Source organism: Cotesia glomerata, linkage group LG9, assembly GCF_020080835.1.
Source record: "Cotesia glomerata isolate CgM1 linkage group LG9, MPM_Cglom_v2.3, whole genome shotgun sequence".
NCBI classification, from domain to species: domain Eukaryota; kingdom Metazoa; phylum Arthropoda; class Insecta; order Hymenoptera; family Braconidae; genus Cotesia; species Cotesia glomerata.
In genome coordinates, this window is record NC_058166.1 from 16768561 (window position 1) to 16796560 (window position 28000).

General features: G+C 29.2%; 3 protein-coding genes and 2 long non-coding RNA genes across 5 annotated transcripts in view; 4 read left to right on the forward strand and 1 right to left on the reverse strand.

Annotated features, from left to right (window-relative positions):
• Positions 1-5266, forward strand: part of LOC123272271 (dynein axonemal heavy chain 2) — a 54576-nt gene extending 49310 nt beyond the window's left edge. The window contains exons 49-52 of the mRNA XM_044738969.1: positions 10-144; positions 1592-2819; positions 4512-4662; positions 5048-5266. Coding sequence (XP_044594904.1) covers positions 10-144; positions 1592-2819; positions 4512-4662; positions 5048-5202 — 1669 coding nt within the window. The 3' untranslated portion in view covers positions 5203-5266. The remainder of the gene's footprint in view (positions 1-9; positions 145-1591; positions 2820-4511; positions 4663-5047) is intronic.
• Positions 5267-6712: 1446 nt separating this feature from the next.
• On the reverse strand, positions 6713-12526 carry LOC123271316 (translation factor GUF1 homolog, mitochondrial). The gene is made up of 7 exons (XM_044737606.1): positions 12429-12526; positions 10406-11215; positions 10101-10340; positions 8347-8612; positions 8002-8216; positions 7657-7869; positions 6713-6864 (listed from the first exon to the last, which is right to left on the reverse strand). The coding sequence occupies exons 1-7, from the start codon at positions 12509-12511 to the stop codon at positions 6736-6738; spliced, it is 1956 nt and encodes a 651-aa protein (XP_044593541.1). The 5' UTR covers positions 12512-12526; the 3' UTR covers positions 6713-6735.
• Positions 12527-13567: 1041 nt separating this feature from the next.
• Positions 13568-28000, forward strand: LOC123271321. Its single transcript, XR_006510834.1, has 3 exons — positions 13568-13578; positions 13629-13637; positions 27920-28000. It is a non-coding gene; the product is annotated as an uncharacterized LOC123271321 (long non-coding RNA).
• Positions 22930-23100, forward strand: LOC123271322. The gene is made up of 2 exons (XR_006510835.1): positions 22930-22978; positions 23065-23100. It is a non-coding gene; the product is annotated as an uncharacterized LOC123271322 (long non-coding RNA).
• Positions 23552-24794, forward strand: LOC123271317 (early growth response protein 1-B). The gene is made up of 2 exons (XM_044737607.1): positions 23552-24244; positions 24358-24794. Exons 1-2 carry the CDS (start codon positions 23677-23679, stop codon positions 24603-24605), a joined length of 816 nt encoding a protein of 271 aa, XP_044593542.1. The 5' UTR covers positions 23552-23676; the 3' UTR covers positions 24606-24794.

Genomic DNA, 28000 nt, shown 5'->3' on the forward strand with positions numbered 1-28000 from the left:
TATTATCAGTATGATTGAAGCTGGGTCGCAAGACGGGTCATGGATATTTTTAGCAAACTGTCATCTGTCACTTAGCTGGATGCCGACGTTAGATAAAATTGTCGAGTCATTAATAAATAATGGACATTTACATCCTGACTTCAGGTATCTATATCTTATAATTATTATTATGTTTCTTGAAATACTTGTTAGCTCTTAGCTGATAATTATTTATTTAGAGAATTGTATTTATTATTTATAAATAAGTCGTCAATTGAAAATCGATAGCATATCAGTTCATCGAAAGCAAAGCTGCAAATAATCCAGTCTTGAATAACAAATGTCTGACTTGATTGGTAAACTCACTGTTAATAATCAAATAATTATTTATAGATAAAAATATGGTAATTCTTTAATGTTCAATCCATAAATAAAATATTTTGATTCTTTTTTCAGCATTCACATATTTTTCTTTTTAAAGTTTTTTAAAAATAGAATGATTAAAAAAAATTTTTTTGAAAAAATAATGGAGAAAAAATTATTGTCGACTTCAAAAGTTTTATAACTAATTGAAAAATTAATTTTATTAATTAAAGACTAGCAACCTTGCAGTCACTATTTTGCTTAATTGAATAATGAATTTTGTTAAATTGCACTGTACTTCCTTAACTATCGACGTTTTTAAAGAAATAAGCTCATCCCGATGTTACAATCATCAATAGCTTTCATTTGAGTACCCACATGCATTTTCATATATTTTTCATATATTCATATATATAAATATATAAAATATATGAAAAATTGATGTGGGTACTCAAATTAAAGGTCTTGATGAGTGTAATGTCGGGGTGAGCTTATATCTTTAAAAATGTCAATAATTCTCAAGATACAAGGTAATTTCTTAATTATTGATATTTTAAAATATATAAGCTCATCCTGATGTTACACTCGTCAAGAGCTTTCATTTGAGTACCTACATGCATTTTGACATATTTTTCATCTATACATATATATAATATATGTAAATATATGAAAAATTGATGTGGGTACTTAAATGAAAGGTCTCGATGCGCGTGATGTCAGGGTGAGCTTATATCTTTAAAAATGTCAATAGTTCTCAAGATACAAGGTCATTTCTTAATTATTGATCATTTTAAAGATGTAAGCTCATCCTGATCTTACGCTCATCAAGAGCTTTCATTTGAGTACCCACATGCATTTTTATATATTTTTCATATATTCATATATTTATATATATTTATAAATATATGAAAAAATTGATGTGGGTACTCAAATGAAAGCTCTCGATGAGCGTAATGTCGGGGTAAGCTTATATATTGAATAATGTCAATAGTTCACAAGATACAAGGTCATTTCTCAATGATGCATCTAGAGATAGAGCATTTCTAATGAAGCCTTAATACTTATCATTATAAATTGACTAGCGGTGAGAATCCTTAAAAAGGCACAAATTCAAGTCAAGACAATTTTTTCATATTCTCTTAATAATAATCGATGACTAAAACTAGAATCTAATAAAAGTTAAATTTAACCCAGTTCTTCAGTTATAATTAAATTGTATACAAAATAGAATATGTAAATTTGTTTAAAGACTATGGCTGAGTTCAAGTCCGACTTCGGAGTTTCCTATATCAATCCTTCAAGCGGGAGTTAAAATGACTACAGAACCGCCTAGGGGTCTGAAAGCCAACATGAAACGACTCTATGGTTTAATTACAACAACTCAATTTGACGTTTGTCAGGCGAAAACTAAATACAAGAAACTATTATTTGCGCTAGTATTTTTCCATTCTATATTACTCGAGCGCAAAAAATTCCAACAACTTGGATGGAACGTTATTTACAGTTTCAACGACTCGGACTTCAAAGTGTCTGATAATATCTTGCAAGTCTACTTGGATGATTATCAAGAAGAAACTCCCTGGGACGCATTAAAGTACCTGATAGCTGGAGTGTGTTACGGCGGACACGTGACTGATGACTGGGATCGACGTTTGCTGATGACCTACGTTGATCAGTATTTAAATCCGGAAATATTTACAAAGAGTTCCTACCGGCTGTCAACATCACCGAGCTACTACGTCCCACGTGATGGATCACTCGAGTCTTATTGTGACTTTATAACGATGCTGCCTAGCACCGACAGCCCAGAAGTATTTGGTCAGCATATAAATGCAGAGATAACGTCACTTATCATTGAGACACGTTCAATGCTTGAAACTTTGATGAGTCTGCAGATTAAAGTGTCAACCAATGAAATTACAACCAGCAACAGCAGCAGTTACTCCAAAGAGGACAAAGTGATGCAGCTAGCAGGTGACATAGAGGCGATGCTGCCTCAGAATATCGACTGGGAGACAGCTGAGAAACTAATTGGATCAACAAATAAGACACCACTTAGTGTTGTATTGCTTCAGGAAATAGCGAGGTACAATATCCTACTTGAATTGACGCGAGACAGTGTAAGAGATTTACAAGCTGGGATCAAAGGACTGATAGTTATGTCAGACGAGCTGGAAGAAATATTCATGTGTGTATACGAGGGTCGTGTTCCGTCAACCTGGCTGACAGCTTATCCGTCCTTAAAACCCCTAGGCTCATGGACCCGAGATCTCATCAGCCGTGTTCAACACTTGGCTAAGTGGGCGGAAACCACTCGTACGCCTTTACTCTTCTGGCTTGCCGCTTACACATTTCCTACCGCTTTTCTTACTGCGGTGCTTCAAACTTCCGCGAGACTTCTCGGTTTATCTATTGATTCACTCACTTGGGAGTTTAATGTTATCAATACCGAGGACCCTATTACGGAACCACCTGAGGTATGCTTTGCTATTTCAGTTTTGGATATTTAAATGGCAATATATGGAAAAAATTTTTATCCAATTTTGAACCTAATTAAATCCAATCTTTTTTTGTTGAGGCAAAAAAAAACAACTAACTCAGTCTAAACTTTTCTATCAATATTCGTCGATATAAAAATTTTGGATAAATATTTACAAGTGAGGTCATTTTTTTTAATTAAATTTCTATTTGATTTTATTGATATGTTTTTGTTGAAAAATACATAAAGAAATGAACAATTAAAAAAAAAAAAAAAAAGTTGATCACAATTTTAACAAATTTTCAAAAAAAATTATAAATTTTTTAGAAAATTGTGATATTCAAATTTTTTTTTTTAATTGTTCGTTTTTTTTATGTACTTTTAAAAAAAAATATATATCAAAAACATAAAAAAATTTAGGAAAATGGTTGACTTTAAAGACCATCCCTGCAACTTTCCGCCAACTCCATACCAAAGCGCCTAATATTTTATTTATTTTGTCGTTGAGCTCCTCGAGCTCAAAAATATAATTCTTGTGTTATTTTGATTTAAATAAAACACTATTTTTTGAATTTTCAAATTGTAATAAATTTTGAATGAATCAGCCGATTTTTTCGCGGTTTACGGCATTAAGGAGGTACTGTGCAAAATTACTATTCTTACAATATTCTTCAATTTTTGAATACGCGTACTTTTAAGTGTCCTCTATACGAATAAATTTTTTTTAATAGCCCCTGCGGTGCTAATTTTCGAAATATTAGAAATTAAAAATCGTATATTTAACATGTATTCTCTAACCTGACCGTAGTTAGAGTGAACATTTTATTGAATAACACCCATACTTTTCTTAGGATTTTTTTGAAAAACTAAGAATATTTAATTGAAGTTATAACAAGTATTTTTTTTATCAAAAATAACACAAACGAGTGGTATTCATTTTTTTATAGGAAATGTTTGAAGTTAGTGACTTTCGATATTTTACGTGAATGGAAGTAAGTGAGCGATAGTCTGTAAAGAGAGGTAGCACTAGCACGTGAGAAAGAAACCAATAGCCCTAACTTTGAAGAATCTTAGAGCACAAACTTCTCAGACTAGAAATTTTATTGAAATTTCGAAAAAAAAATTTTTTTCAATTTTCTTCGACGATATCTCATGAACGAACCAACCGATTTTGACGCGGGAATAGTCACGGAAGCCTTCTAGGACCTCAAAACGTCGAGATCTGATGAAAACTCGATTTTTGAAAAATGGGGTAAAAACAATAACTTCCCGATTTTTTTTTATTTTTAATTTTTTTAGCGGGAAGTTAAAAAGATAAAATAAAAATTTTATCCAAAAACATAAGAGCCAAAATTTTTTCCAACTTTTAAAGGGAAAAAAGCTATCAAAATCTTAATTTTTTTCTCTCACGACATTATTTATCATAAATGTGCCGTAAAAACAAGCAGAGTCAAAAGAAAATTTGAAAATGTTAATTTTTCACCTAATTATATCCCAAAATGGGGTTGACCCTACTTGTAAATAATTACCAAATTTTCTACTAATTACTGAAGCCCATAAATTCATTTTTAATCGAATAGTTTTTAATTATTCAAAATTTGTTTAATATTTATCAATTGAGTAGAGTGTCAATGATTAATACTTCAAATAAATGATAATAATAATTGTAATTCTGACTTACTACTTGCAGGACGGTGTTTACGTGAGGTCTATTTATCTAGAAGGTGCGGGCTGGAATTGTAAAGCTGGAACACTGGTGGAACCGGCGCCGCTCCAGCTGATCTGTGACATGCCTGTCATTCACTTCCGACCCATTGAGTCGACGAGGAAAAAACCTAAGGGTAAAGAAAGATATTATCGATCATAAAATAGAATTATTATACTTTAATTTAATTACTTTTGGACTTATCGGACAAGTTATTCTTTCGAGACTTTTATCCGGTCAAATATTGACAATTTTTACTTTTATTATTTATATCAAAGCCTTTTCAAAATTATCGATTTATCATTTTGTTGTTTTGTAAATAAACTTGTTTGATAAATATTAATCAATAGAATGTAAGCAGGAAATTTTGATAAATTGAAAGTTTACAAAAAAATTTAATATAAATAAGTGTGAAAAACGTCAGCTAGATAAAAGGTCTTGAAAAAAATTACTTTTCATTGAATATTGTATACTCTCATCTTGTAGATAAATAAAATTAATTACTTTTTCTTTTTTTTTAGACGTTTACAATTGTCCTTGCTACTATTATCCTCTGAGATCTGGGACGCAATCTCATTCAGCGTTTGTAGTCGCTGTGGATTTGAAGACTGGACAGGAAAATCCTGATTTTTGGGTCAAGAGAGCCACAGCTTTATTGCTAAGTCTTGCTGATTAAAGCGGACTTATTTATTGTTATTTTAATACAGTTACTTTTGTCAAGTACTGAAGTAAAATTATTTTAATGATTAATTTATTTTTAAAAAATCAGACATTGGATTTTAGTTTTTTAAAAAAAATCTGCAATAAAATTTTTTTTTAAAGAAAAAAAAATTTTCTTTTGACTTATTATTCATAAATTAAAAAAATTTTAATAACTTAATTTACTAAAAAAAAATAGATATTAAATTTGCGAATAAAAAAAAAAATATTTCCATCTTTTAATTTTCAAATTATTGAATTAAAATTTTGTATCCGCTATTTTTAATTACAATAAAATGAGACATCTAAAAATTTTTAGAACTTTTTATGGAAAAAATTATTAAAAAAAAAATTAATTGAAAAAATTTCACATGTAGAAAGTTTTAAAAATTATATGTACAATTTTGCAAAAATTTTTTTTTTGTTCCAACTTAATTAATAAAAAAAAATCAAAAATTGTTGAACGTCAGTTAATTTTAATATCATCTATTTTTATATAATGCTAAAGTTAGCCGAAGTTCCTAATTTTTTTATTTTATTTTATTTATTAAATTGAAAAAAAAAAAAAAAAAAAATATTTTTTTCAAATTGAACTTAAAGTTTTTCAAATTTTTTCTTATTTTTTTGTAATAATTTTTTCAATAAAAAAAATTATTAAAATTTATAAATGTCGGCTAACTTAATTTTCATTATTTTTATTACTTACTGTAAATAAACTAGCAATTTATTAGAATAAATGCAAGTAAAATATCAATCGCTGACATTGTTGAGATTCAAAACGTTGATGATGACAACTGACGGCACACCGATACTTAAAAACCCGAAAACACGACACTAGCGCCATAGAAACTATCTCTACTGTGCCGACTGGCGCCATTTTGTATTCCGAATGACTTTCAAAAAAATATTAAATTAAAAAAAAAAAAAATACGCGATTACCGGACAAAATTTATGGATTTAATTAATAATTAATCAACACAAATTAAAGTGTGATAATAATTTTGATAAAATTCTGACTTTTATGATATTATTTTTGCAAACGAATTTTTTGACAATGAAAACTATGGCGGTTTAACACGGCCGCAAAGCCGGCTGAGAATTTTATTAATTTTTACGTTTAATTTCGACTGACTCGCGGAATTTATTATTTCTAATCGTTCATATCATAGTAATAAGCCTATTTTTAATTTAAGAGTGACTGTAATTGAAAAATTAAATGAATTATTGTATTATTTGTATGACGAAAGGACGGCCGAAGTGATTAGGCGGGAGACCGGGAGGACTGTGACGTCACGCTGTGAAAACTGCGCGTCATCTTGCTCCTAAGTCTACTGCGCATGTCAGGTTTTCTGCGCATGCGCCAACATTTAAATTTACGCGCGAACGTTTAAAACCTAGAAATTTAAAAAATCAAATATTTTTTAATTACAACTTTGATTAAGAAAAAAAAATTAATAAGATTTACATAAAAAATTAAAACATCAAAATAATTAATAATATTTATTTTTTTCTATCTTTTTAAAACATCAATAAATGTCTCTCTCGGCAAACTTATATTCCCAACCATTCTCAATCTTTTTTTCCCTTCATTCTGCTGACTCAAAAGTTTCTTCCTCCTTAATACATCTCCGCCAGATTTCTTGAAAACAAAAATAATTGCATTTAGATCCAAAATTAAGGAAGTTCGAGCGTAACTAATGAGTCAAAATAATGTTAAAATTTTTTTTAAATTTTAGTCTTCCCAATATTCGTCAAAATTCTTTATTTTAATTTAAAATAATTTAAAAAATTTAATAATTGATGATTTTTACTTATTTAATTAACTTAAGTAAAGTAATAAATTGACTTTCGTTTTTATTACTTGCCGGAATAAATAAACAGATTTGGCAATAGCGCGCTTGATTATACCCATAACAGAGACGTGGATGAGTGTGTGAGTTAAACATTTCTCTCTCTTTAACTATACTTATATCCTTTTCTTTTTTCTTAGCTGTTGACGCGATGTTGTCAAATCTTTATTCGAATAAATGGCTGACGATAAACGAGTTACACACATAAAATTTGACTTTAAATATTTCAAAAATTATATCGGTAATGTATTATTATTAAATTGTTTTTATATTTTGCAATAATCCAAGTTTCTTGTGTATAGTTTGTTATCCATTAAAGTTGGGAGGTTAATATTGAAATAAATAATTAAAGTCTCGTCAAAAGTTTGTCCGCCATAAGAGCCCGTGTATAAGGAGATAAAATATGTGATTTTTTAAATTTAATATGTATGTAACTAAACGGTGAATCTTTTTTAAATTTTGGGATTAGAAAAATGACATATTTATTTATACGTATACTTAATTTCAAAAGTCAAAGTTGGAAATTATTTTTTACATTAGATTCGCTCGAATTTCCTTAATTTTAAAGACAAAAAACTTACCAATTTACCAGTTACATCCTTTCTATACGGCTTAATATTTTCTCTTGCTAATACCTTGCTTCCAACAGTCACCTGAATAGCAACTAAAAATTGTTGTCGTGGTATAATTTCTAATAATTTAGTACCCATTCGTTTGGCGATTTCAGTAGCTCTCGATGCGTGGACAATCGTGCTCAATTCTTCAATCAAACGCCCATTGAGCAAAACATTCAGCTGAAAAAATAATAAATTGCTAAATTTATTAAATAATAGTAATTAATTACAAAAAGAAAATACAAAAATTGTTTCTTTACACTTCTAAATATAACTAAAAATTTTTAATTAATTAATATTAAATATCAATACCTTGACAATATCTGTTCTTTGATAACCATTATCTTCATAATCAAAACTAGCGTAACCAGAGCTCAATGATTTTAATGCATCATGAAAGTCAATTATTATTTCGTTCAATGGTAAAATAAATTGCAGCATTAATCTATCTTTATCAATATACTTGGTCAATTGTTCAACTCCTCTTTTTTCCAAGCACAGACTCATCACACCGCCTAGATATTCCGCTAAATTAATAAATTTTTCATTAGTAAATTAAATAAATAAAAAATTTAATAAATATTTTAAAAATATGAATATTCAATTAATATTAAAAAAAAAATAAATATTCAAAAATTTGTATAAAAAAACACATACCAGGTGTAATGATAGTTCCAAGTACCATAGGCTCAAAATATTCAGTAACAATTTGAGAAGCTGGAAACTTACTCGGATTATTGAAATAAATTTCATCAGTACCATACTCTTTCAAATTTTGTTTTCCATGAATTTTAGCTTTATACGTAACACTGGGAGCTGTTATTATTGGAGCGGCTTCATGCTCTTGTTCAAGTCGCTGACAAAATACTTCCATATGAAGTAATCCTAAGAAGCCCAGTCGCCATCCTGGACCCAGGGCTGGACTGAATGATTAAAATATTAAAAATAAAATAAGGTAAATATTTACAAGTAGGGTCAACCATTTTAATTTTCATTTTTTTTAACAAAATTTCTATTTGATTTTATTGATATTTTTTTTTTTTTTTTTTTTTTTTTGAAAAAATACATAAAAAAATTAATAATTAAAAAAAAAAGTTGATTATCACAATTTTAACAAATTTTCAAAAAAATTTACAAATTTTTTAGGAAATTGCTATATTCTACTTTTTTTTTAAATTGTTCGTTTTTTTATGTACTTTTCAAAAAAAAATATATTAAAAACATCAAAAAAAGATAAAATATAAATTGTATCCAAAAACATGAGCCAAAATTTTTTCCAACTTTGAAAGGCAAAAAAACTATAGAAATCTTTATTCTTTTTTTTTCACGACATTTTTTATCATAAATGCGCCGTAAAAACAAACAGAATAAAAAAAAAAATAAAATTTAGAGTTAATAAAAAAAAGTTTTAAGTTAAATAAATAAAAAATCCATAAAATTTTATATCTTCAGCAACTATTACCCAATTAAAAGAAAAAAAAAAAAAAAAAAAAAACAGTAAAACTTGTCCTCTAGATCTTAAATTTAAGGTAACTTGGTCTCCAAGGCCAAAAAATATGTTAAATAAATAAGTAAGATAAAATCTCACCATCAAATCAAATCTAAGAACGAACGATACTAAAAATCCTCATACATTGCATTTCATTAATATACTTATTTACATGGATTTTTTATTTTAATCTCAAACACCTATTCATATATATTTATCTATACTAATTAATGGAGAGCCGGTTTTTTTGTCCGATTATACTGCGAAAACTACTGAACCGATCGGAATAATACTTATACCATAAGATGCAGCGTGTTTCGGAGAAGGTTTTAGTATATGATATGGTGGTGATTACTTATCCGGAACCTATATTTTTTTGACTTAGAAATAATGAATTTTTATTGTAACTAAATTTGTTCTATTCGATTGTCATTTGTTGAAAATAAATTATTTAATTCTATTGGTTATGTTTATATACTAGGCAGATTTCTTCACTTATGAGACCTCTAATTTCTTTAACTGATCTTTCAATGCTCATTACAAATTTTTTTTTTCATATCAATTATTATTCATTTTTGCAAGAAAGACACGGGAATGTTATAATGATTGCACATTGAAAGTTACAATGAATATTAGCTAAAATAATTACATGGATAAAAGGAGCATGCCAATTCGATAGAATTTGGAATCTGTGCAAGTCAAAACAATACTCTAATTAAATTTTAAGTCTAGATCTAAAAATAAAATTCTATAAAGCGCCCATCGGAGCGGGCGAGTAACAGCTAGTATACATATCTTTAGTTATCGAATGAAAATTCAAAGTAGAAACAAAAAATGTATACTCAGGTTCTTATGGACCTAAGGCCCAAAATAGAGTTAACCCCACTTGTAAATAATTTAACAGTATAGAAATAAAATTTACCTAGTCTCGAGAGACATACTGACAGCACTGTCATTCAGTACAAGTTTTTCAATAGCACTTCTCAACGCAACATGCTGAGACTGGTCCATAGGATAAATACCAGCAAAGACCATAGCTTTAGGAGGACTGAAGCCAATTAGCGGCTCAACTGGATGATTTTTCAAATGAAGAGTGTCACCAATGTGAGCTTCCTTGGTAGTTCTCATATTGCAAGAAATACATCCGACTTGTCCTGCAAAACTGCATCATCAACAAATTAATCTCTTGAAAAATTACAATTAAAAAATTAAAAAAAATTAAATTACAGAGTCTTGACATATTCTTCTTCCGGCCTGAGAAGCATCAAGTTCTTGACTTCGTAAGACTTTCCGGTATGAACAGAAGTGAGACTCTGTCTCATAGACAGAGCTCCATCGGAAACATAAATCAAAGCAATCGCACCTTTGTAGCGATCGTACCAGCTGTCAAAAATCAACGCCCGGAACGAATTCTCGCGAGAGACTGGTGGAGGAGGAATTTTCTCGACAATTGTCTCAAGAACTTTGTCCACATTGGTGCCCTGCTTAGCAGAAATTTTTAAGACTTCCTCACTCTCGATGTCGAACAAAGTTTTTAATTGTTTTATAACCCGCTCAGGGTTTGCGTTTTTTAAGTCTATTTTATTGATCACGGGAATTATCACCAGGTCGCGGCCAAACGCAAGGTAAAAATTGGCAACAGTCTGCGCTTGGACGCCGTCATTTGCATCTACAAGTAAAATCACACCCTGGCAAGCTGCTAAAGATCTGTGGACTTCAGTTGCGAAATCCACGTGCCCGGGAGTGTCAATTAGGTTCAGAAGATACTCTGTGCCATTGTAGGTGTATTTTAATGAAACTGTCTGGGCTTTTACTGTTATTCCGCGGTCTTTTTCAACCTGGAGTTTGTCTAATACCTGCGCGCCGGAATTACGGCGAATTGCACCGGTTATTTCTAGAAGTCTGTCAGCTAGGGTGCTTTTTCCGTGATCCACATGAGCAATTATACTAAAATTTCTTATGTTCTCTACTGGAATTTTGTATTCCTTCAGGTCTTCTGTTTCTGATGAGTAGTTTCTTTCAAATATGTAGTTACATCTGTAAATTTTATTTAAAATTAGTTGGTGTCATGATTTTTTATAATAGTGATTTTAGCAGAAATTTTACAAGTTTTTAATTTTATTTAAAAAATAAAAAGATTATTTAAACAAAATGATACCGAAGTTGATAATACTAAAGTTAGCCGACATTTTTTATTTTTTTATTTTTTTTTATTTATTAAATTAGTGAAAAAAAAGATCTTTTAAAAATTGCACTTGAAGTTCTTAAAATTTTTTGCAAATGAAATTTTTTTTTATTTTTTTGTGATAAATTTTTTCATTAAAAAGAATTCTAAAAATTTTTAGATGTCTGCTAACTTAATTTTCATCTGAAGTTGACAGACATTAGAAATATTTTTATAATTAAATATTAATGAAATTATTACGAAAAAAATATTATAAAAATATATTTTACATGTGAAAATTAAAAAAAATAATTAGTGAAAATTTTTAAAAACATTTTTAGTGACATTAGCAGACATTTTAAAAGTTTTTAATTTTATTTAAAAAATAAAAATGAAAATTAATTTAGCACATATTTTATAATTTTAAGAGTTAAAAAATAAATTATGTCAAAGAAAATGAGAAAAAAAAAATTAACATTTAGAAAATTAAAAATCCAATTTTTTAGAAATAATTTTTCGGAGCAAATTTATTTATTAAAAAAAATTAAAAAATTGTCGTGACTGCTAACTAAGGTCATAAAATAAAATAGTACTAAAAAGATTATTTAAATAAAATGACACTAAAGTTGACAGACATATTAGAAATGTTTTTATAATTAAATATCAATGAAATTATTATGAAAAAAATTTTTAAATATTTCACGTGAAAATTAAAAAAAATAATTAAGTAGTGAAAATTTTAAAAAACATTTTTATTATTGTTATTGATTTGTAATAAAAATTTTAAAAGTTAGCAGGTGTCAGCTGACTTCAATATCTTTAAATATATCATAATTTATTTTATAAATAAATCTTAGAGATTTTCTGATGTTGATTTTAAAGATATATTTTTATCAATTGATTTTTTGGAAAAAATTCTATCAGCTGTCAGATTGTTGATTTTATTTTTTTTAAATAATAAATCATAAAAAAATTTTTGAATAAAATTTTTTTTCTACTCAATATTATTAAAAATAATAATCCAAACAAATTTAAGCTTTATTTTTTTAATTAAACCAAAAACTTATAACTAATTTTTGTACTCACTTCACATTTTTATAAGTGTTGTTATTAAAAATAATTTTTAACCTCGATGACACAAAATTAAAAATTGATTTTTTAGCATTCATATTAAATGTTATGAATTTAAAATTTCTATATTGAACAACATTTTTTATTTATTATAAAAACGATTTATTTTGATCTAAACAATAGCAAACACATTTATTTACTCAATCAGCTGACTGGTATTTAAATTAGAAATTTACCTTACCAACTGTAAATTGTTGTAGATAAGCTAGATTTTAATTTCAATTGTAAATTTATAACAATTATTCATTGTTATTATTAAAAATTTATCATTATTGCAATTTATAAAATTAAATCACAAAAATACTTTTTGGGTGTCATTGTTTTAAAGAATTTGAATAATAAAACTTTCGCGCCATTCAGCCATTTTAAATTTCTAGCCGACGAATCTACCGAGTCATCCAATATGGCGTCAGAAGCCAATTCCTAAGTACGCAACAAATTCTCGTCTCAGTAAATTTATGATTTCACATGTTTATACGTATTTTTTATATAAAATTTAGTCATAAATAATTAAAACAATGCTTTTTAATCATTTTGGGATAATAATTTCGGTCGAGCGTGATTTTTTTTACATTTAAAGTCTATTACGTATTTCGCGCAAATCGCGGGGTTATGATAGCTTATTCTATTATGGGTATTTTATATTTTTCGTATGCTCGGAATTATTTTTAATGAAAAATAATTATTTTTTTCGGTATAAAAATTATAAATTATACAAATTTTTTCTTGAAATGATTTTGAAAATAACAAATAATATTTTTTTTATAATCTAGATTTAATATTAGGAAACAATAGTTGAAATTTTAGCTCTAATTTTATAAATTTGTCAGACAGCAGAAATTTAAGATTTTTCAATTTTTAAACTTAAATTTTTGTATTTTTAATCAAAAAAATTATAAAAGTCAATCTAAGAATTTCTTATAATTTTTTTGATTTTTTTTTTTACATTGTAATATTTTTTAAACTATTTGAAATTTTTTTAAATTGGAGCTACAAATTTGTCAAATTTTAGAGACTCTTTTAATTACCGACTTACTAATTAAAAGAAAAAAAATATTATTAGTAATTTTCATTATATATAATTAAATAGTTTTGTGAAATGTTTGTGTGGTGATTCCCTGAATAAAAAAAAAAGTATTGAGACAAAGAAAAAAGTATTGAAAAGTATTAGATTGACTAAAAAACCAATACTTTTCAATACTTTTTTCTTTGTCTTAATACTTTTTTTTTTATCAAAATTTTGTGACATCATAACTGATTAATTAATACAAGAATGACATTGCTTAAATAAATAAAAAAGAGCGTAGCTGATATTTCTGATGATTGGTAAGTCTTTAAATGAAAATTAAGTTAGCCGAAAATTTTTTGAATTTTTTTTATTAAAAAAATTGTTACAAAAAAATAAAAAAAAAATCATTTTTAAAAAACTTTAAAAATTATAAGCGCAATTTTTATGAAAATTAAGTTAACCGACATCTAAAAATTTTTACAATTATTTTTATTGAAAAATTTTATAGAAAAAAATTAAAAAAAAAATTCTGTAAAAAAATTGTAAAACTTTAAGTGCAATTTTTTAATAAGTATTTTTTTGTTCCAATTTATTAAATAAAAAAAAAATTTTTTAATTTTAAATGTCGGCAACTTCTAGCTTTATCAATTTTTTAAAAATATTATTAAGTTCTAATTTCATAATTAAAAAAAAAAAAATCATAAAATTAACAAAGTCGGCTAACTTTAGTATTATAGTCTTTAAATCATTATTAAATAATTTTATTTATTTCTTTATTTATTGAAAATGAACTGATTAAAAAATTATAGAATTATTAATTTTAAATTGACAGTAGCAGAAGTCATTGATCTAGAAGTGATATTCGACTGCTAAAATCCAAGAATTATAAACAAAGTTGGCTGATTATTCTTCGAAATTTCAGATGAAACATCGACCGGAGTTCGAGGGTGTTACTGAGCTCTTTACAATCTAGCTCTGATCTTGAAGAAATCTTGGATAAAATTGAATAGGAGCCGAAGCCGAATACTTCCAAAAGACATAATCTAGTCCCGAAGTCGTCTAGCTGTCTGGTGAGTGCTATTTGTTGTTGTATACCCTGTTGTTTGTAGTTTTTGGTCTGCACAGTATATATAATCCAAGCAAAAGTACTCTGGTAGTCCCAGTCATCTAAAAAGTCAAAATGTCACAATGGGATCACGAGCCACGCCCTGGTACGGCAATCGAGTGGATTTCCCTAATACAAATACGTGAAGACAGGCCATGAAATGTACCGCCTTTTGATATTTCAGTAGATATAGATATATAACTTTTCTGGAGTAAATTTGACGTTAACTAAATAAACACATTGGGTATCGGCAACTTTTGAAGTGGGTTGTGGACAGTCCTTGTTGACGTGGACCCCAAGGGTCTCCACTGAATGTAATCCACGGTTTTCTATTGTCGGCGACGATTTGTCGGCACCTTTGCAACTCATTCATGGACAATATTCCCCTGCTTATAAGCTTTACACTCTCATGATTTTTCATTATTCTGGGGTAGTTGTTATTTCTTTTTTTTTTATAACATTTGCTTCTTTCACGGAAAAAGACGCGTGAATCATAATCGTCGATATAAAATATTTCTTCAACACCTTCTTGAAAATCGTGACTTGAAGGAATTTTTTTTTTTTTTTATTATTATAATAAGTATGTATCATCTATAAAAATTACAATTGAATTTTATTCCTTGCTAGGTACTGTCATCATTTTGAAATTCAATCTTTAATTTTTTTTTTTTAAATTGAAGAAATTTTATTGATTATCTATATTACTAAGAGAATAAGCAGAATTTTGTGCTCAGATTATAGAGATAAATTTGGTATTGTTGGAAAAGACTTGACCTGGAGTTGTGCCTCTTCACGATTTTATATCATTCTCACCGATAGTCAAATTATGATGATAAGTATTAAGGCTGCATTCGAAAATGCTCTATCTCTAGACACATAATTAAGAAATTACCTTATATCTTGTGAACTATTGATATTTTTAAAGATATAAGCTTATCCTGATGTTACACTCATCAAGACCTTTCATTCGAGTACCCACATCAATTTTTCATATATTTATATATATTATATATATGTATATATGAAAAATATATCAAAATGCATGTGGGTACTTAAATGAAAGCTCTTGATGAACGTAACATCAGGATGAGCTTACATCTTTAAAAATATCAATAATTAAGAAATGACCTTGTATCTTAAGAACTATTGACATTTTTAAAGATATAAGCTCACCCTGACATCACGCGCATCGAGACCTTTCATTTGAGTACCCACATCAATTTTTCATATATTTATATATATTATATATATGTATATATGAAAAATATGTCAAAATGCATGTAGGTACTAAAATGTAAGCTCTTGATGAGCGTAACTTCAGGATGAGTTTATATCTTAAAAAATGTGAATAATAAAGCAATGACGTTGTATTTTGTCCACTGATGATATTTTTAACGATATAAGCTCATCCTGGAGTTATACTCATTGAGACCTTTCATTTGAGTACCCACATCAATTTTTCATATATTTATATATATTATATATATGTATATATGAAAAATATGTCAAAATGCATGTAGGTACTCAAATGAAAGCTCTTGATGAGAGTAACATTGGGATGAGCTTATCTCTTTAAAAACGTCAATTTAACAAAAGTCATTATTTAATAAAGCAAAATTTTATTTATTTATAGTTTATAAGTCACGGCAGTCACATAGTAATTGCAAGCTTATTAATAATTTATTAATTTTTTTTAGAAAATTTTTAATTTATCTGGAAAATATTTGAAAAATTTAATGAAATAAATTATCAAATCAAAAGTAAAAGATATTTAATTTAATTTTAAAAAATTATTAAAAATGTGAGTAAATCGCATAATTTTCAAATTAACTTTTACATGAAAATTAATTAACAATATTTAGTTAATTTTTTCCAAGTGACCATTTTTAATTTTGAAAGTAAAAGATACCTATTATTTCAATTTTGCTTAAAGATTTGATAAATAATAATTAAATAATAAGTGTCAAGAGACATAATAGTTTCCAGATGACACAATAAGTAAGATGTAAAAATCTAAGACCACCGGGTGAAGAAAACCACTCGAGTATAATTATCCACGGTTTTTTAAAAATATTACCTATATCTACTTATATCTTATAAAAATATAATGCATACAAAAAGTCTGTTGAGCTTCACTAAATACCGTAGATTATTTCCTGAATCTATTCATCTTCAACCACTCGGTTTATGTTTAATAAATACTCACGCGTTTAAAACGATCTACCTGGGGTACGTTATGAACTTAACACATAAAAGTTATATTAGGATGCTGGATGTTGCGTATCAAATCGCGATTCGGCACGATAGTTCTTAATATCCCAGCTACTCTATCTATTTCCATTTATCGGGTTTCATTAATAAATATTTTTTGTATATCAGAAAAAACATGTTTATTTTTTTTCCTTTTAAGTAAGCTGAGTTTTTATTTAATAGCTACAATTTAATAAATAAATTCAAAGCTTTATTAATTATTTTTAAGCTTTGCTAATAATTTTTTTCACCGGGTGTTTTTTTCATACAAACTCAAAAGTTTGATAAAATTATTAATAAAAAATAGTGAAGTTAAAGTACATAAAACTCACCTGATCTACAAAGAAGCCAAAGAATAAAGAAGTATAAGTAAAACTTAAACTGTATAAAAAAATGACAATCCTCTTATTCTTATTCTTCTTTAGAGATAAATATAATCGAAGCACAATGTAAAAGCGAGAACGTTTTTCGGTGGCTGTAAAAGGTGGCGAGGACGACACCACAACAAGAGCTGAGGACAATGTGCTCACACACCGCACACCATAATGCATGATACAATGGCTAACATGCATAAGACCATAGACCAGAAACCAGAAACCAGATGAGTCTATGTGGGACTATTTATCTACAAACGTTTACGTTACTCAAATTAAATGAAAAGAGACCTGCTGGAGAACACTCAACCAGAAGTGGCTGGATGAATGATCAAGAAGTGTGAGTGGGAGAAGAAGAAAGGATCCTTTGGAAGGTCCTAAGAAGTTAAACGATTTGGGTAGTTCTTTGGATTAGCTAAAGGTGTATATCGAAGTTTAAGTTTAAAAAAAAAGACATCCACGCGTCGAAATCCATACTCTTGATCTGATCAATGATCGCTCATACCTTGGATCTGAGCTTTCACGGCACGGGCCATCTGGTCTCTGGTTAACGTCTGGTCTCAGCTTCATAGTCAAGAGATCCACTCAGTGTCATCCCGCTCTTGTCATGATCACTCATTTGGAAAAAAACGCGCTTTGATTAATGGACAACTGTGGTTTTATAACACCCGAAGTGTGTAAAGGGAAACGTTCTCGGGGTTTTGTTGGGTTTTATTACCATTTTTTTTTTTTTTTTTTTATTAATATAGTAGAATTTTTCATTTTTTTTGTTAGTTTGAAAAATTTTGTTTCGATTTTAAATTACAACACAGAAAAAAAAATTGAATCAAGTAAATAATTTCGAAAAATTTCACCTTCTTGATTTGAGTAAACAATTCTTAAACTAAGAAATTTTTTTTTGGTTTAATTTAACTTAATTCAAAAATTTTTCGTCTTGATTCAAGATAATGAATTATTTTCTTGGTTCAAAAATTTTTAATATTGATTTGTGTCATATTCGATACTTTGCTCATTTTTTGTCAATATTTTACTATTTTTTCAAGTATAAAGTTCTCTTTAGTTTGAGAAATTTATTCTTGCATTAATTTGACTGTTACTTTATGTTGAGACTAATCATAAACAAATTTTTAATTGAAGTAAGTTTTTAATTTACACAGCAAATGTTAAAATTTTGAATTCCAGCACTGATAAAAAAATCAACTTGACTCAAGAGCCATAATCTTGAACCAAAAATACCATTTTGAAGAAAATGATTTTCTTGAGTCAAGAGAATAAATTCTTGAGTCAAAGAATTATTTCGACGGTCTAATTAACAATTTGTCTAACTCATTTTTTAGAGAGTGATTTTTTAATATTTTGATGTAGCAATAGTCAAATTATAAATTATTTGAATGATTTAAACCAAAATATTATACCTTTAGTAGATATTAATGATATTAAATGGTTTTTTAAAGTGATAATAAATTTTGAACTAATTGTTTTTTTTCGTACAAATGGAAGATTCTCTAAAATGGAGTTAGACAATTTGCTAATTAGAACGTCGATTTTCGACTTAAGTAAATTTTCCTTGTCTCAAGACTTTATTCTCTTGGCTCAAGAAAATCATTTTCTTCAAAATAGGATTCTTGGTTCAAGATTTTGGCTCTTGAGTCCAGTTCATTTTTTAATCAGTAAATAATTTAATTCAATTAGGCATTTATGATAGTAAAATCTTCCTAATTTTTTCTGCAATTGAAAAAATTCAAATATTTATAAAAAAAAATACCCATTAAAATTGAACGCTCCACAAGCGTAATTGAAAAACCCAAAAACATAATAAATTCTGAAGAATTTATTTAAAAAAAAATTTTTTTTTGTCAGAAAGCCACAATGACACCAGGCAATATATAAGTACAATATGTACGTTCATCTCACGGTATAAATCATGAAATCTTTCATGAGATGATGGCACGTACACGGTTTTAACCATGGGTTCACTCGCTCGGAAGAAGAATAATAAAATTTGGCCCCGCCATGAGAGGGGCGTCAACTGCGTACTGCGTGTGGTTGCACTCGATGAATTTTTCGAGGGTGGATCCTATAAATGCAACAGCAGTAGCAGCAGAAACATAAGCAGCTCCTAGCCCTAAAACCCGTACCAGGGATTTTGACCTCCTGACAAAACCTACCATCGCCTCTACGCACCCCAAGGCTGATGGTTGATGGTTTATGGGTGCACGTGAATTCACCGAGTTGAATAAAGCTTGAGACTGAGATGTCAGATGTGGATGGGAGGAAAAAACTGAGAACAGAGACAGAAGACACCCGATAAGGACGACAGAAGGATACGAACCGTGAGCCTTCATAGGGTTTGCTACAACGCGCCCTAACCCACTGGTATCCAAGGTTTACGTCACCAACTTCGCTGTCGAACTTTACCCCTAGAAATCTACTACGCTCTCTTCCTCTTCAATATATTCTGTCTTGTATATGTATATATTTGAATTTATGTAAGTGTTGGTACTATATACACTCGAGGGGAGCGTGCGATACGGAGGCTTTCCGATGGGGCGTGGGCATCCAATCTCCTAGAGGTTGGTTTCACCTCTTAACACAAGATTTATCAAGAAAATCTCGATTTCTCTCGGGCTTGTTTGTTTATTTTTTTTTTTTTGCTAAAATTGTTTTTAATGAAAGGTTGGATTATTGTATCAATTGGTGACTGCAAGTTAGTAAAAATATTTTTTTTACAATTTTTACCGACTTTAAGACATTTTGAATTGTATATTTTATATATATATAATATTTTTCATATTTGTGAAATATATAACACATATAAAAATTCGTGTGGATATTCAAATGAAAGGTCTCGATACGTGTAATTCCAGGATGAGCTTGTATCGTTAAAAATATCATCAGTGGACAAAATACAAAGGAATTCCTTAATTATTGACATTTTTGAAGATATAAGCTCATCCGGGAGTTACACGTGTTGAGACCTTTCATTTGAATACCCACACGATTTTTTCCATATATTTTATATATATGATATTTCTCATATTTGTGTAATATATAAAATATGTCAAAAAATCGTTTGGGTATTTAAATGAAAGGTCTCGATACGTGTAACTCCAAGATGAGCTTATATCGTTAAAAATATCATCAGTGGACAAAATACAACGTAGTTTCTTAACCATCGACATTTTTTAGAATATAAGCTCATCCTGATGATACGCTCATCGAGACCTTTCATTTGAGTACCCACACGATTTTTTTCATATATTTTATATATTACACAAATATAAGAAATATCATATGTATAAAATATATGGAAAAAGTCTCGAATCACGTAAAATTTACTTACACCAAGAAAATTTTCTTAGTTTAAAAACTTTTCTGCTTTATTTAAAAAAAAATTGATTTTTCTAATTCCAGAATTTTTTCTCTTATAATCACCATAATTTTTTATAGTTTACAATAAAATATTTATTTTCCCACTAAGATTTAAAAATTGCAGCATAAATTCCTTGTTTTATACCAATTTGTCATACTTTTGAAGTATTATTTGACAGTATATATTTTCGTAAATAATACCAAATGAAAGAATTCCTTACAAGTATTGAAATAAGTAGCCATAAAAGCTTCAATAAAAACACAACGTCGAATTTATCAAAATGATAACAATAAAAGTTTACGGTAGTTTAAAAAATTTATTGGTCAAAACTTCTTTCAGTTACAGTAGAAACCACTCAAATTTCTGACAGATAGAGCGATTGGGAGATGGATCACGCGACTGTGTTCGTGTTCTGATTTTTGTGTCCTGATCGATCATCCAGTGACATGACACTTGCCCCTTTTCTGAGATATACAATAATTCGTGGGGACAACAAACATTTTACGGAAAATTTTTTATTGACACAAATTGCCCGTATTCATGCATACTAAATATTTTATTCTCCAAAATATTCAATGAATACTTCTATTATTTTTCTCATAAAAAAAAACAATGTTCCGGATAGAGTAGAAAAAAAAAATAATAAAGAGAGCAAATTATTCTCGACAGCCAATTCATTTTATTGAAATTTTTTTTATAAAAAACCAACACGTGCAAATATTTTTTTAATGAAAAAATTAATCAATCTCGTGTTAGAATTCTGTATTATTTTTATAAAAAATTTTTCCTATTTTTTTGAAGATTTATTATAGCAATAGTTAAAAAAAAAAAAAGATGATATAAGACATTAGCATAAAAAATGTAAAGAAATTTTTGGTTGGGAAAAAAATGAATTAACTTAAATATGTATCTTTATATTTGTATATCTTGAAGAATGTTTGTGTATAAAATATAAAATATTATATAAAGCGAGTGTATAGATGAAAAGGCGTAGATTTTCCGTCGGAAAACCCGCGGGCACTTTAGAGACACAATACAATGCAAAAGAGCAGTAGTATAGAGTGAATGGAGAATGGAGCCCCGTGTCATGTGCCGTGTATGGGGATCGGTTGCACGAAAAGGTTTTCTGCAGGGGCTTGTATACTCAATGCGGGGGTGGAGTCCCTAGTCCTGTTGATTTATTGTAACACTTGGAGCGAAACTACCCTCCTGCAATCGAACAATTCTACCCGTCTAAGTTTCATTTCGTTTCATCTTTTAACAGTGCATGCTTTCTCCCTTCAATATATATGTATGTAATATAATGTCTATGAGAAAATAGAGTCCACTCGATTCTATTGATAGATCTAAGTGTCCCTTTGTTCGAGCTGTACTGCCTCCTCATGGGGTCAATCCGATTTACAATTTTTAGATTAATCCAAAATGAACGTTAGTTTCAAATTGTTTTATATTTTTAGTTTCCGATATTGTAATTGGCTCTTTTTTATGTTTAAATTGAAGGATAGTATTCATTTTATTTATTAAACGAAGTTGATTTTGATTAATTAATATTTAGGGCTATTAATCAATCAAAAAGTTTCTTTTAGAGTAATATTATTTGTATTTTTCTGAAGTAATTATTTAAAAATTGATGAAAAAGACAATTTTATCCAAGAGAAAAAATCTTCAACATAAAAATCATCTTGAAAAATTAGATTATTTTGAATCAAGTAAAATTCACTTGAAATAAGAACAATTTCTTTACTCAAGAATTTTATTGCTTAATTAAATTCTTGAAAATTACATTCTTAGTTTTAAATTTCTATTTTGAATTGAGTTAGTTTTTTTGGTGCATAAATTTGTTAAAATAAACCATTGAATGTATATTAATTTTTTGAAAAAAGAATATTATTCTATGCTGCTATTGAAATAAGCAAGAAAACTATTAAATAGTTTTATAAAAGTCACTTGAATGATTTAAAAATCATTTTAATCACAGATTCTCAAGAATATTTGAATTTTGGACATATTTTCTTGATAGTATTTTTATTTTTCAATTTCTATCTCAAAATTCTATTTTATAGTAAATATTAATCATTCTATCCAAAAATGAATGACTAAAAAATTTATAAATAATCTTTTCTTGTGAATTGGAAGAAAACTGAAATTTCAAACTAAAAAAAAAACATATAATTATTTATTTTTTGATACAGTTCACTTTCCGTTTAATAAGTAGTGATACGATCAGGATCACGGGTAATTGAAAAAAATAATGTTAATCAATTTAAACAATCATTGATTTGCAACGTTTCGTCTTTATTCTTAAGACTTTATCAAGCTCTGGAAAAATAATATAACAAAAAAAGATCGTGTATGTACTTGTTTCAATTTGACGACTATTTAGACATTGTTGAGGTTAGTCATTGGAATATTAGTATTGTATATTTGTCATGTTTATTAAATTCAAAAATATTTTGTTAATTGTTATATTATTTTTCCAGAGCTTGATAAAGTCTTAAGAATAAAGACGAAACGTTGCAAATCAATGATTGTTGAAATTGATTAACATTATTTTTTCCAATTACTCGTGATCCTGATCATATTAATAATTATTTATTTTTAGCATTTATTCAAAAATTATTTTTATTAAAAAACTTTTTCTTGTTTTTTAAAAACTACTGATATGTTTTTTGTTCAAAATCTGGATTATTATAATACATATCAAACATAGACCTAATTTTTCGTTATGTAAATATTATCCACCACAAAATAACAAAAACAAGTTTGTATTCCCCCTTGAAACCACAATCGATGCTCCTCCAAAAAGCGGCGTATGCCTACAGCAGGCCTTTTTTTGATGACGCACCCCGACCCTCAGTCATCAACCACAGTAGGTCTGTAGCCGCCCCAATCAGAGTACAGGGGTGGGCACGCATCCCCTTCCAAAAGTCCCGGCCTTTTTGGTGGCTATATAACCAGCCCTATAAAGCCCTTAGGTAAACAGTAGCACGCCGGTGTTGAGAGTGAACGTGCCAGCTCCGTGAGTGAAAAAGAACCCTCAATAAAAAACCCAACAAAGTGTGTGTTCAATAAATAACAATCCAAACTAAAAAATGTGTAGTGTAAAGGCAAGTTTCTTCCGTCCTTGGGACAGTGTTGACTCGGAATCTCTCTCCAAATTCGACGACGCGGATTTGAGTGCCAACATAAAAAGTGAATATGAGGAAGAAAACAAAAGTGTTTCATCGCGGGGTGACGATTCGCCAAACGGCAGCTTGGACATGTTATCGAACTTTGTGTTCAACTCTTCAAGGGATTTGACCACCTTTGAAGGATCAATCGAGCGAACTGACCGGACTAATTCACCTTGTGACTCCTGTCCTTCAATAGCGTCACCAAATTCCGCGTTTACGCCTACATACACGCCAATCTCCACGGATTACTTGTCAGGACTAGGAGCTGGACAGTTCATGTCCTACGACGCTGTTAACCTTCTTCAGTCGCCGATTTACTACCCCGGTCACTATCCTTCAGTGGAAGAAGCTGTCAGATTGATTCATCAGCAAGATATCGCCGCTAAACAAATGAAGAAACTCAGGCCGAAGAAATTCCGCTGTGAACATTGCAATGTTGCTTTTAGCAACAATGGCCAGCTTCGAGGACATGTCAGGATCCATACTGGTTAGTTTCTTGATCAACAAATCCAATCTTTCAAAAAAATATAGAATAGATTAGTTTGAAAACTAAGAAATTGATCAATTGTTAGGTTACTAACTCCTTTTTTTCTAATTTAGGTGAAAGACCCTTCGAATGCGACTCATGCGGCAAAAAATTCACGAGAAACGAAGAACTGACACGGCATAAAAGGATCCACACTGGCTTGAGGCCTCACGCATGTGTTATCTGCGGAAAACGGTTTGGTAGAAAAGATCATCTCAAAAAACACACTAGAACTCACGATAACCGCGGACCATTCACTCTTCCTCACATAGGAGCTTTTGGACATCCCTCTTTGCTGTCGCCTTACTTCTACTCCCCTTAACCTCCATTTGAGGACAAACCTCATCTGCAATATGTAAATTGTTAAGTATTAGTCTATTGATCTGAAAATTAAATTATTTTATGGTGTATATAAATGTGTACAAACAAAACCGGAGTTTTTGCCTTTCGATATTTATCAAATCACGGATAAATTATAGTATTTTTGATAAACATTTAATGTCTATGTTTATTAAGGCAATTTTTAATTGTATATAATTGTAAATATGTGTACAGAAAGAAAAAGAAAAATTTTTTATGAAAGTTCGATTGTTCGAACTAAAATATCATGTATTTTTTAAACGAATAAAGAATTTATATATGTAACTTTGGATTCATCCGATTTTAATTTTGCGGTTTGATCAATTTTACGTTATTCTATTGTCAGAAATGAATATTTTGGTTTTTAATATAAATAATATTAATTAAATCATTTAATGTATAATAAAATAGTGACGGATGCTCTTATAATTCAGTAATAGGCAAGGAGAATTTATTACCGGCGGAAATGTAGAAAAACCGCGACTAGGGATAAAAGACAGAGAGCAGGATGATGGATAAAACGGATGCTTCCCGCAGCCACCATTTTCCTCTCGATTAAATCAAACATGGCGACGGTTTCCTACTCTCTTGATCTCCTTCAATCGACCAGCCCTTAAACTACTACCAGATGAGGGTATCGTGGTTTCCCCTCTTCAATTATGCGACACACGCTTAGGGGTGCGTTTTCGCATTATATACACAGCTAACCCCAATCTATGGGAATTGCTGTAGTATGTACTATACTAAAGTATAGTATGGATACTGGTAAAAAGAGAGAAAGGGCGATATATATCCCCTATCAGCATTTTTTACTCAGGGGAGATTTTTTCGAGGGCTTGCTTATGAATGTTATGGTCGATTTTGCGGTGGGCTGTGCGCGGGGTGTTTCTAAAAGGGATTCTAACAGAATATATTTAACGTATTCATGAGTATGAGGAAATAAAAATTTCAAATATTCTTTGCTGCACTGAAAAAAAAATTAACTTGAATCAAGAAAATTTCTTAGTTTAAGAAATTTTTCACTAAAATCTAAAAGATAAAATTCTTCAAAATTATTTACTTGATTCAACTAAATTTGTTTTTCTGTGTAGTAGTTTGAAAAAACTTGATATATAGAAGGGTTTACTTTTACAGAAGTGTTAAAAATTTGTGAACACAAAACACAGATCCATCAACATTAAATTCGATGATGTATGCAAACATAAAAAAATTCTCACACTCATGATCGTATACAGTAGCCCTGGGGTTTTGAGATCCTGCTGAGGTATTCGTCGAGCCTAACAATTCTTGCTGACACCCTCCTACTGGTCGACAGATATACGACTTATAACAACATACAACTTAGACCTGGATACTCTGTCTCGCTTGAACGGAATTCTTTTCATCTTATTCTTCCCCATTCGCACCGACTGTCATGGACCTGATACATCTTAGTTTGCCGTAAACGATCGTTTACTCGGGGGATTACCGGCGTAAACCGTCGCTAAGCTTGGATTAGATCTAAGTCATCGACTTCAAAGTTATTAGTACGTTTGCTAAATATTTTGATCGATTCTCCATTAAGGAAACCTTGTTACAAGGTTTATCAAAAAATTCGTGTTTTTTTTTTAGATTCAATTGATGTATCTACTCTTATCACGGCAATATTATTGATAAATAGAAAAAAGTACCGAAGCTTTTGAGTATAGATTAAAACGAGCTAAAGTATCAGAAATGAGGATTTTGGATCGAATGTATCGATTTTTTAAGTCTTCTTTTGGATTTTCCTTATAAAGAATCAATTTTTAAAACGTGCAGAAGATTAAAAGAAAGATTTTGAGTTTTCCACAGTGACAGATGACTAATATGATCAAATTAAATGGATCAAAACAAGGAAAATCGTCCAAAAGTACAATTTTAAATCGTAGAAATTTCGTCCACAGGTCTTTATTGTAGTTTTTGTTTTTTTTTTATGTATGGTATATCTACCAGAAAAATTCCAAATTTTTTAGTCATATCGATCGAAACTAGTACAATTAATTTCGAGGGGTCAACATTTGTAAATTCAAATCGAAAAACTGCTATTTATTTATTTATAAAAAGACCGAAATAATTTTATAGCTTGTTTTCTCTAAATACTTGAAAAAGAATACACATATAACTTTAGTCATCCTTAACACGAAAAGACCTTGAATAGAAAACGGGAAAACTCCTGGCGTGCGTTCATTATAATAATTATTAACGATCGTCAATCTTGGATCTATAGATCCGCGGCGGGACTCCGTCTTTTTGATCCGGTGTACTTTCATAAGTTTCGGCTCAAAGAAAACTACATTATATTATATATGATACACAAAGATTCCTTTAATAAATACATCTATAATATTACATCAATTCCCTAGAGCCTGACGATGCGCTAAACACTTTTCATCTAGCAGCAGTTAACAGTTATGACAGCACTGAAATTGTATCAGGGGCTAAAATGTGTAACAATGGTGACGGACAATTTTTAGCCCACCTGGACTAGGATGAGCGTGCAGTTAGTATTTACTATTTGGTATTTAGTCATTTTATGGTATTGATATTAAAAAACGAAATGTCTTCATATAATTCTGAATTATAAATATATACTTATGACATATGAAGGATGAAGGATTCCAAAAATCACATCAAGATTCGATCTTCCGATGAAGACTTAGTGCAGATGAAAGTGATGATGAGAATCAAATGAAAGTAATAAATAACTTTTAAATTCAATGTTATACTAAATGGTATCATCAACAGTAGGAAGAAGAAACAGCGGGACGCCAAACGTGGACAATGGCGTGATCCAATTTTATAGTAGAAAGACCGATGAGTTTTCTGCCGGACAATGGGTAGCCTCTTTTCTATTTGGAGCTGTGTATAGGCTAAGCGAAATGGTCATTTTGAATGACCGAGTCTTGGGATACAGATACCAGCTCGATATTTCTGATGTCTTTATAGCTGTTGAGTTGTCATTATGTTTACGGTAATTCATCCTGTATAAACTTTCAATAAAAGTACGGAAATAATATATTACACAATTTCATTCAACCCAAATGTTGATTGATTCATTTTATTGTTACTTTAATCAAATATTTCATACATGGAAAAAAGGATATCTTGGCTCAAAAAAATTTTAAGGAAAACGACAAATATTTTGATTCTAGTAAATTATTTTCTTGATATTCAACATCTTAATTCAAAGTTTTGATTAATTGAATAAAGTAAATTTATTTTTCAACCAATATTGTTTTATTTCTCCAAGTTTTTTAGTAGATAGATAGATTTGTTGCATTGTACAGCAGTAAGAACTGCCTTTTACAATTTTTTTATCCCAATTGTACTGCCTCTCTC